This window comes from Bison bison, unplaced genomic scaffold, assembly GCF_000754665.1.
Source record: "Bison bison bison isolate TAMUID 2011002044 unplaced genomic scaffold, Bison_UMD1.0 scf7180017864379, whole genome shotgun sequence".
In the NCBI taxonomy this organism is placed as follows: Eukaryota; Metazoa; Chordata; class Mammalia; order Artiodactyla; family Bovidae; genus Bison; species Bison bison.
This window is the reverse complement of record NW_011494951.1, coordinates 12,584,302-12,595,954: the sequence shown is the minus strand read 5'-3', so window position 1 is coordinate 12,595,954 and position 11,653 is coordinate 12,584,302. Positions and strand designations below refer to the sequence as shown.

Below are 11,653 nucleotides of genomic sequence, written 5' to 3'. Positions count from 1 at the left end.
CTGCTAAGTCGCTTCAGTCGTGTCCGACTCTGTGCGACCCCGTAGACGGCAGCCCACCAGGCTCCTCTGTCCATGGGATTTTCCAGGCAAGAGTACTGGAGTGGGGTGCCATTTCCTATGCACGGCCGTCTCTGAAGTGATCCTACACAATATGGCGGCTGCACTGCTTAGGTTACAGTTGCACCTGATGTCTGAATGGCTTTGCCAAAAATAATGCAGCAAGATTTTCTTTGAGATTCAACTTTATTTTCCCCACAAGTGCTCCACCTACATCAGTGAAAAACGTCTGATCAAATCATCAAACCATGGAATTTCAGTAGAGGCATGATCCAAATAAACGAATGAATGTTATTTTCTAGTAACTCCTAGAAAATATTAGTAATAATATTCCTTACAGTGTTTCAGTGGTTTTATGTTCTTATTTTGGCTTCATATAATATAAACGCATGTCTTTTTGCAAATAGATGTGGAACAATGTACCCAAATGAGAGTGCAAATAAAAATCTTTGGAGCTGTTAAAACAGTAACTACAAAGCAGATGCTGTCAGAACATTGAAACAGCATCTCTGGAAGTTGAAATGCATACATGAACTTAGAATCCGAACATTCACTTTTCAACAGGAATGAAGGAGACAAATTCCCTGCAGAGTTGCCAAAGGAAATTTTAGATAACTCATGGGGCATACATATATCTCTGAATAGTTCTGGCGTTCAAAGTCTTTCCATTAAACTGTCCCCCTCAGCCATCATCTGGAGTCAGAGTCCTTCCAAAGCACCTTCTTCATCGCTCCCTTCACATCCCTGTTCCTCAGCGTATATATGAGGGGGTTGGTCATGGGGATAATGACAGTGTAGAAGAGAGACATGAACTTTTCCTGATCCTGGGAGTCGCTGCTGCTGGGCTGAAAATACACAGAGATGGCTGTGCCAAAGAACAGGGAGACCACCGTGAGGTGGGATCCACACGTGCCAAATGCTTTTCTCTGCCCTGCAGTGGACTTTATTCTTAACACGGCCCTGACAATCCGACCATAGGAGAACATGATTAATGAAACAGGTGTGAGAAGAGTGATGACACTGCCAAAAAAGGTCATATACACATTCATGGTGGTGTCAACACAGGCAAGTTTGAGAAAAGGAGGGATCTCGCAAAGGAAATGGTCTAATTTATTTCTCCCACAAAGTGGTAAAAGGAAGATGAGCACTGTCTGTAACAAGGAATTGGCAAAACCAATGATCCATGAAGCAGAAGCCATCAAGGCACACAGACGAGGGTGCATGATTACTGTATAGTGAAGGGGCCTGCAAACAGCTGCATAGCGGTCAATTGCCATAACTCCTAGGAGAATACATTCTGTACATCCCAAACCCAGAGAGATGAACATTTGAACTACACAACCACCAAAGGAGATGGATTTGTCTGCTCCACTGAGATTAACCAAGAACTGGGGAACAATGCTGGTGGTGTAGCACATGTCCAAAAAACTCAGGTTAGAGAGGAAAAAGTACATCGGGGTGTGAAGACGTGGGTCCAAGTAGGACAATGCAATGATGGTTGTGTTTCCCAGCAAAGTGAAGATGTAGAAAATCAAAAGAATTACCAAGAGGACGAGCTCAAGTTGAGGCCTGTCAGAGAAACCTAGTAGGATAAACCCAGTGAAAGAACTTCCATTTTTCTGTTCCATCCTTTGCTGGCACAAGGCTCCTGTCAAACCAGGCATTTAGCAATTTATAAAAGGTATTTTCCAAGAAAGAGCAGTGTTGAAGAGGAAAATCTATCATGTTCAAAGGCATGGCCACAGGATTTTATATACAACTATTTGAATAAATCATGTACCCATTGAAATTGATATATATTAACTCAATTAGTTATATACTATTCACAAAAAGTTATATATTGATATTTAATACAAGAAAATAATAAATAAAATACTAAGATCAAATAATGAAACTTGGTTTGCATCAATCATAGATATAATATGTCTTTCAGATTGAGATTAATAGGATTGAAGTACAATCATTATATATATACATTTTAGAGAAATTGGAAGTAAGGAAAAATCAAGGCAGAATGATTAGAAAGAGTAAGAAAGATGTAGACAGAGGGAGAAAGTTTATTTTAAATATGTTTTTCATTATTCTACGTAACTGTATGTGTATATATCTCACATGTAATTGAATAATACAAAAAATCTCTAAAATGCATTCAGATATAGAATAGTATAAGCTAGAATGTACTTATACAAAGATTATATTACATTTGAAGTATCACTAAGAGTGCTGCATGCAAACATTTTGGCAGAATTGTTGTCTCTCTACTCCTAATACATTATATTTGTGAATGCTATACTCCAATCTTTCTGTATAGTAGTAAAAAATAAACTGTTGAGAGTTTGAAAATATTACCATTCAATTACAGTGCTTAACGCTTGCCCTTGAGATAACTAAAATTACTACACCAATTTAACAAGAACTCCAAAACTTTATTCACTGTGCATAGTCAGTTCATGGGCTTTCCTGATGACTCACCAGTAAAGAACTTGCCTGCTAATGCAGGAGATACAGGAAATGTGGGCTCAGTCCCTGCACTGGGAAGATACACTGGAGAAGAAAATGGCAACCCACTCTAGTACAGAGAAACAGGTGGGCTACAGTCCATGGAGTCATAAAGACTCAGACATGACATAGTGACTAAATAACAAAAATAGTCAGTTCACAGCAGAAGTTCAAAACCCAGTGATCATCACTTACCTCTTCTTTCTGTTGATTTCATTTTCACGTATTATCAGCAACTAAAAGCCTGGAATTCCTAAAGAAGATAGGATTATGCGCTATCAACATTTTAATCAAGATAAATATTTTTTAAAGATATCCAATTGTGTAATCTGTGCACAAAGTGTAATGGTGTACAACACTCCCTATGATAAATATTTAGATAGATAAATATATACAAACACAGATGCACTGTCAGTGCAATGACAGGTCAAAGATAGGATGTAAAACTAAAAGTATTAATAATACAAGGGAAGATATAAGGAAAAGTACACTTTGGTATTATAAAAATCTAAGAACATCCATTTACATTAGGTTAATTTTACATATGCACCTTTCTGGGAGCTATCTTGAAACATTACTTACATCAAACCAAACGCAACACCAGCCCTAAGGTTAGCTGATTACCATATTCATCTACCTATTTATTATTGCATAGACATGATCATTGGTATTCCCTGGTGGCTCAGATGGTAAAGAGTCTACCTGCAATGCGGGAGACCTCTGTTTGATCCCTGGATTGGTAAGATCCCCTGGAGAAGGAAATGGCAACCCACTCCAGTATTCTTGCCTGGAAAATCCCATGGACAGAGGAGCCTGATGGGCTACAGTCCAAAGGAGCGAAAAGAGTTGGACACAACTGACCGACTTCACTTTCACTTTTTCATGATCATACATTAACTTAAGCAACATAAGAAAGTATGTAATTCAGTTCTATTGCATTCAAATGATTAGGCACATAGTGCATTTTTAATTCTTCTAAGGCTTTCAAACTTTGAATCTGAATTGGGTGTAGACCCGCTGCTGTGTGAAAGAAATTGATACAATATTGTCATAAAATAAATGTTAATAAAAACTGAGTAAAGGAAAAAGTGTGAAAGTGTTACTCACTCAGTCACGTCCAACTCTTTGTGACCCTGTGGACTGTAGCCCACTAGGTTCCTCTGTCCTTGGGATTCTCCAGGCAAGAATACTGGAGTAGGTTGCCATGCCCCCCTCCAGGGGATCTTCCTGGCCCAGGGATTGAACCCACATTTCTACTCACACTTCTTTTGTCTCCTGCATTGGCAGGCAGGTTGTTCACCGCTAGTGCCACCTGGGAAGCCCATTAATGAAGGAAAAGTAAGAGCCAAATGTACAAGCTGGATTTACAAAAGGCAGAGGAACCAGAGATCCAATTGCCAATATTAGTTGGATCATAAAAAAGCAAGGAAATACCCCAAAAATTCTACTTCTGCTTCACGGACTACACTAAAGCCTTTGACTGTTGGACCACAACAAACTGTGGAAAATTCTTAAAGAGATGGGAATACCAGACCACCTAACCTGTCTTCTGAGAAACCTGTATGCAGGTTTCATACAAGAAGCAACAGTTAGAACCAAACATGGAATATGGACTGTTTCAAAATTGGGAAAGGAGTACATCATGCCTGTGTATTGTTATCCTGCTTATTTAACTTATATACAGAGTACATCATGTGAAATGCCAGGCTGAATGGCTCACAAGCTGGAATCAAGACTGACTGGAGAAATATTGAAAACCTCAGATACACAGATGATACCACCCTGATGGCAGAAAGCAAAGAGGAACTAAAGAGCCTCTTGATGAAGGTGAAAGAGGAGAGTGCAAAAGCTGGCTTAAAATTTAACATTCAAAAAACTTAAGATCATGGCATCTGGGCCCATCACTTCATGGCAAATAGATGAGGAAAAAATGGAAACAATGACAGATTTTATTTTCTTGGGCTCCAAAATCACTACAGATGGTGACTGCAGCCGTGAAATTAAAAGACCCTTGCTCCGTGAAAGAAAAGCTGTGGCAAACTTAGATAGTGTATTAAAAGCAGAGACATCACTTTACTAACAAAGGTCCGTACACTCAGAACTATGGTCGTGTGTGGATGTGAGAATTGAACCATGAAGAAGGGTGAGTGCCAAAGAATTGATGCTTTTGAATTGTGGTACTGGTGAAGACTCTTGGACTGCAAAAGTCCCTTGGACTGCAAGGAGATCCAGCCAGTCAATCCTAAAGGAAATCAACACTGAATGTTCACTGGAAGGACTGATGTTGATGCTGAAGCTCCAATACTTTCACCACCTGATGTGAAGAGCCAACTCATTGGAAAAGACTCTGATTTTGGAAAAGATTGAGCACAGGAGGAGAAGGCATCAACAGAGGATGAGATGGTTAGATAGCATCATTAACTCAATGGGCATGAACTTGAGATGGTGAAAGACAGGGAAGCCTGGCATGCTGCATTCCTGGGGTTGCAAAGTCCGACCTGACTGAACGACTGAACAACAACCACAAAGACTCAAATGAAAGAAGAGGTAGTGGTGGAGGGGCCCTGGGGAATATTCCTTCATCAATGGTGTAAATGTCCTCCATGTCCCATACTTTAGTGGTAAGGAAAGAAAAAAAAGATCAGATGGTTTGAAATATAAAAAGGACACATAATAGAAATTTAATACATCATGTATGAGAAGGATTAAGCTAATCTAACTTAACACTCAATCACAGAACAGTATGGAAGAGCACTAGTTCACACACCTCCAAAAACAATACTTAATTAAAAATTCTCACATTTAAAGTTTGAAAAATTAAAGTCTCCAAAATTTGAAGGCTGGAAAGATATGCTGCTTGTAGCTAATAATGCTGGGATTCCCTGGGGGTCCTGTGGTGAAGAGTCTGCCATGCAATGTAAAGGACACAGGTTTGATCCCTGGTCAAGGAAGATCCCTCATGAGCAGGACAACTATGATTCCACATGCGCGGGGCAGCTATGCCCATCCGCCACAACTACTGTCTCCTGCACCACAACTACTGAAGCTCGTGCTCCACAACAGGAGAAGAAAACACACTGAGAAGCCGGCGCACCACAGCTAGAGAGTAGCCTCTGCTCGCTGCACCTGCAGAAAGCCTGTGAGCAGCACCCAAGATCCAGTGCAGTCAAAAATTAAATGAGTAAATACAGAAATAGTTTTGAAAATAATAGTAATAATGCCAGCACTGTTGGTATTGTTGATTGTTTGATATGCACTACAACTTTTACATGCATAATCTCAACTATCTCCAAAACAGTTTGACATTTATTACTGTTACCCTTCTATATTTGAAGAAATAGACTAAAGTGGTTAAGCAGCTTATCCAAGATTATTAAAATCCTAAATTTGTAAACAAAAATTAGGTCTCTTGGATGTCAAAGTTTGTGTTTTTAGCAAACATATCTCTTTATTGCCAGACATGAATATATTAAAATTCAGAGGACACCACTGCACATGGCAGGGTTTACAATTTCATAAGATTTCATTCTTCCTTTGATTTCTTATAAGAATGTGGTCTGTGGTATTCACAGATCTATATAGAAAAAAATTTATAATAGAATTATAAATTTTTGACAGTCTAAATGTGCAATGACAGGATATATTCCCTGACACACTTTCTCAGAAGAGCAAATACAACCTATGGCTCAGTCTCATGAACATATATACAAATACTGACACATTCATCCTAGATGAACTGCTGGAAAATTTTTCTAAATGTACCTCATAAAGGAAGCATTCACCAAAGTGAAGGGCAAATATAAAATGTTATTTCTTCAAAGGAAAACACCAATACAAAAATGGACCAGTGTAATAAAATGATGATATATTTTATCATCATATCAATAAGGACCAGAAAGGCAGTTGATAAAAGATAAAATCCTGTCAAGATGAAGTTGTTCAAACCATTTGCAATTATACAGAGTAATATTCATTTATTAGAAAAGGGATGCTGAATGACCAGGTATCTGACAGGTCTAAAAATCAATGATTTTAGACTGAAAAATTTAATGTCAGACAACAAACAAAAGCAACACCAACTAAAACAGAAAAAAAGAATGTAATGTCTTTGTATGTTACAAATGATTCCGGTCCAAGTGGAGATTATACTGGAAGGTAATTAGGATACCAATGTCATATTTGCTTCTTTAAATATTTTTTCTCTAAAGAAATTCAGGAAATTATCCCTTCCTGAGGACACCAGATATGGGAAACTTCAAGATGCATCATCGCAATGATCTCAAGAGTACATTCTGCTGACCTGGGTCACACCAATCCCTTGCTCCTTCCCTACTCAGCACCCACCCTTCCTAAAGCTGTTTGCACAACCGCAGAAGGCAATGTTCCAAGGTAAGGAATATTATTTGGCTGAGGTTAAGTGGGAAATTTTTATCTCCTTCCTACCACATTTAAAGAATTCTGCTCTTTAATTGGGAATTATCATCTATGTTAAAATACATATCAACTGACCTAACGTAATAAGGAATACTGATATGTAGGAGACAAACTACATAAATAATAAAAACTAGAAATATTAAGCACATTCATCCTAGCTACAGGAACAACAAATACTATCCTTGGTAACCATCATGATATGACATGAAATAGGCAAATTCTGCTATACAAGCTACATATCAATAAATACTTGGATACAAAAGTGAAATAAATGAAAAAATCAAAGTATATGTGTGTATATATAGAAAATATCAAGTGGGTAAAATTGAACAGATTCTACAAAATAAAGATGACATCTTACATAACAATTATTTTTTAAAAGAATATAATAGAAATTATATGTCACAAGAACACAATTCTACTATACTAATTAAGAGAAGAGACATCAAGTGAGAGAGGTTAAATGTTTAATACAGACACATATCAGTGCTAGAGGTATATTTACAGTTATAATAACTGTATATTACTGACAATAATATAACTCAAATTGTAGTGGAAGAAGTATTTCAAGAAAACTAGCTACTTGCTGTGCAAACCAAACATTTTAAAGACAAAAGATCTCAAGATAATGTCTCTTTAAGAGATCTCAAATTATGCAACATTCACTGATAAATTTCAAGTTCAAACTCTACCCTATCCAGTTCCTCAAGGAATCCTGAAAAGGTGCAGACAAAATCCCTGCAACCTCAGAGCCATAACTGAATCACCTTTGCCTTAATAATCTTCTGTCTCAGCTTAACTCCAATACATTAGGACTGGTCCCTAATGGCAATGCAGGACTTATAAATGAGGAGCAAATGGGTCTATCATGGTATCAGAAATAACAGTTCTAATCACTATGGACAACATTTGGCCAGGTTGGGAAGGAGAGGCTGAAGTAGGAATTCCTTTGCAAGCTGTTTATTGATCGAATGTTCTCAGGATAAAGAGAATCAAAGAGCAAAATAGAGCAAATAATGCTGCTAAGCAAGGATGTGATCGCAAATGGAATAGAATAAGCCTGGTCCCAGAGAAATCTGGAACAGGACTCTCCAACAACTATGCTGATAAAAAGTATTCTATCTTCACTAATACAATCACTGCTACCCACGTGTTGCTGACTGAGCATTTCAAGGGTGGCAGCTAAGGAATGAAAGTTTAAATTTAAATTTAATTCAGGTTAATTTAAATACCTAGTCATTTAAATGTGACTAGTTACTAGTATACAGAATAACAAGCTGTTGAGCATGCATTGTGTCAGATGTAGCTCCACTTAACCCAAAGGCAATCTTTTATATATCCCAAGGATCTGTCATTGACTGCAAGCTGCCCCAACCAAGTTCAGGAGACCTCCTGGCAATGTGGCTCCCATTCAATGATGGCAATTTTCTGAAGAAGGAATGGGCTCTGAAGCTATCGGTCAATACTCATGACAAATATGGTGTGGACCAGTGCACCCGCCAGCCAGTAGAAAAGATCTGATCTGGACACTGAAAGCATTCATACAAAACCTAGAGTCCATTCATACAAAATGTAGAGTCCATTCATAAGTGTGTGCAAGGATGAAAGGACAGTCACCAGTGTACAATACACATCACCTCAGTGCAAGGCCATCAGAAAATTGTCATTTGCCTAATTCACCAATGAATTAAACATTCAGATCACCTTTTCTGGCCCACGTTTCTCCTCTCAAATTGATATTTCTCCTCAATTGAAGAATGATCATTTTTCATTAACAATAAATTCAAAAATGCATTGACACAATTACCAACAAATGGACATTCATTGTTGTAACTGTCAAACCAGCATTTGGAAGATTACTTATGTTCATTTCTTTGAGAAAATGAACATTTTAAAACTACAGATATTGACAATATACTTTAAGAAACATTCTGCAATTTCACAGCAAATAGGAGCTGAGGAAAAAGTGAAAGTGTATAGTCTAATAAGTTCACATTCACATATATGCTATTATTCAATTACTGAAGGACATGTTTTATGACAGCCAAATATCCTGAATTTAAATTGTTTCATATATCCATATTGAGACCCGGGAACACAAAGTTGGCTTCCATAAGGAACACTTAAGTTGAGTTCTTAAATTTGGTGAATTTCTATAGGAGTTTCTGTTTGTTTTGCCAACTGTCATGTATGTTACTCAATTTAGCCTTTCAGGAACACTTGCAACTGAAAACAAACTCACTTACCAATTTCTAAAGTACCACAGAGATCGAGTTCCTGTCCTCTCAGTCTTATTCCCCTTATGTGAGTGTCCTAAGCTCGTTCCCTATCTCATTTCCAGTTCCTGCCTTTAATACAGTACTGGGCATTGGAACCTGGGTCTATAGACTAAGGATGCAGGTTGTATGAAATGGGTACACAAGTTGACTCTGCTAACTTGGAATTGGAATGTCCTTAAATTTCCTTAAGCAAGAAGATGCTTTCTCTTGATAACTTCAAATATCTTCACACGATACTGAAGATCAGCATTGTGTCTAGCTGGTAGGATGACATGGGAAGGCAATTTCAAACTCTCAGGATTCCTTCTGAATATAATGTCTTGGCTCTATGATGGAGAGCTCATTATGAAAGCATGAGATTGGTATGAAACTGCAGTAAAACTGGTCTGGTTAAAATAGTTTACCTGACTGAAGTCTCTGAGGAATGTATGTCCTGAACTGTTAATTAGCTGATGTCACCTAGCTGCCCAGAGATGACAATCCTCAGGGAAAATGAATATCAAGGAGAATGCAAGAGGATACCTAACCTGCCTCTTTTATAACTTCTCATAATTGTCAGAGGTCAGATAATTCCCTTGACTTCTCAGTTACCTTAACTCTCCTCTTTAATTGTTTAGATATTTTACTAAACACTTGAGATTTTTTTCTACCTTTGCAAAAAAAAATTATCCATATATAAATAAGAATTCATTAAGTTTCTTAATTTTAAAAGTAAATTAATTTTTATCTAATATTCATAACCAACTTTTAATGGATCACAGAGTTACCAATTAGGCAGTTCCTATCTAATCTTTAAGGTAAATATATTAAAAGTCAGCCACCACATTTTACTCCCAAACTTCTAATATGGCTAAGGAAAAACTACCAATCCTCTATGACATTATTCAAATTCTATCTGAAAGTTGTAATGATTTACATAAACAAACAGAAAAATTATTGACTTTTTAAATAAAACTTCCATGGTTTGTTTAAGTTCAACTCAATTTTGCATTTATTTCCACATGACTGAGTTAAACAAGATAGCTATAATTGTTAAAGTAAACTGAAGGAAACTTGATGGATATTGTGTGTTTTGAAGTTTGAAGATCAATTAATTTCAAAACAACTTATACACTTGACTATACAGGCAAAAGGCAGAATTAATTAGCATCTGTCCATGGAAGGCTTTAGCTGTACCATCAAAAGCAGCTTCAAAAAATATATAATCTCTTTTCCCCACTAGAACACATTTTCTTTCAAACTAATAGACAACTTCTAATTAGTAGTATAAGCTATCTCAGGAAAAGCTATTTAAATTTGAAGTATCTTGGGTTTTATATGCCATTAATCAGACAAGTATACAGATCTTCTATAACTAATTTACATGCTATGGCCAAGCATTTCCCATAGAACCATAAACGCCAGTTTTTTCTAAATAACATTCTACCCATAGGGAGAAATTATCTTTTCCTTAAAATACTCTTAGAGTAGAATTTTCTCAGTAATCTCTCTACTAGTTAAATTCCATTGTAATATTTATAAGGAGGTCAAGTAAAGATTAGTATTGCATAGGGTGTCCAGAGATGAAGGGAATTACAGACCTGCAATTAACATTTCTTCCTATTTCCATCTTGATGTTGCAAATATTAATTGGAAAAATAATGTTGGATAATAATTTGACATTATCTAGAATGTGATGTGGATGTGACAGATGATGGAAGTAAAGTCCAATGCTGAAAAGAGCAAAATTGCATAGGAACCTGGAATGTTAAGTCCATGAATCAAGGCAAACTGGAAGTGGTCAAACAGGAGATGGCAAGAGTTAGCATCAAAATTTTAGGAATCAGCTAACTAAAATGGACTGGAATGGGTGAATTTAACTCAGTGACCATTATATCTACTACTGTGAGCAAGAATTCCTTAGAAGAAATGGAGCAACCATCAGAGTCAACAAAAGAGTGCAAAATGCAGTACTTGGATGCAATCTCAAAACTAACAAAATGATCCCTGTTCACTTCCAAGGCAAACCATTCAATATCACAGGAATCCAAGTCTATGCCCCAAGCAGTAATGCTGAAGAAGCTGAAGTTGAATGGTTCTATAAAGACCTACCGGAGAAGGCAATGGCACCCCACTCCAGTACTCTTGCTTGGAAAATCCCATGGACAGAGGAGCCTGTTAGGCTGCAGTCCATGGGGTCGCTAAGAGTCGGACATGACTGAGCGACTTCACTTTCACTTTTCACTTTCATGCATTGGAGAAGGAAATGGCAGCCCACTCCAGTGTTCTTGCCTGGAGAATCCCAGGGACAGGGGAGCCTGGTGGGCTGCCATCTATGGGGTTGCACAGAGTCGGACACGACTGAAGTGACTTAGCATAGCATAGCATAAAGACCTACAAGACTT

General features: G+C 37.4%; 1 protein-coding gene and 1 pseudogene across 1 annotated transcript; one reads left to right on the top strand and one right to left on the bottom strand.

The window, feature by feature from the left end:
• Positions 1-746: 746 nt before the first annotated feature.
• Positions 747-1,685, bottom strand: LOC105001221 (putative olfactory receptor 2B8). The gene has a single exon (XM_010857389.1). It carries the CDS (start codon positions 1,683-1,685, stop codon positions 747-749), a length of 939 nt encoding a protein of 312 aa, XP_010855691.1.
• Positions 1,686-8,388: 6,703 nt separating this feature from the next.
• Positions 8,389-11,653, top strand: part of LOC105001220 — a 29,005-nt pseudogene continuing 25,740 nt past the window's right edge.

Excerpts from the sequence above, each read along its gene's own strand:
- LOC105001221 (XM_010857389.1), bottom strand. The coding sequence starts at position 1,685 with ATGGAACAGAAAAATGGAAGTTCTTTCACTGGGTTTATCCTACTAGGT.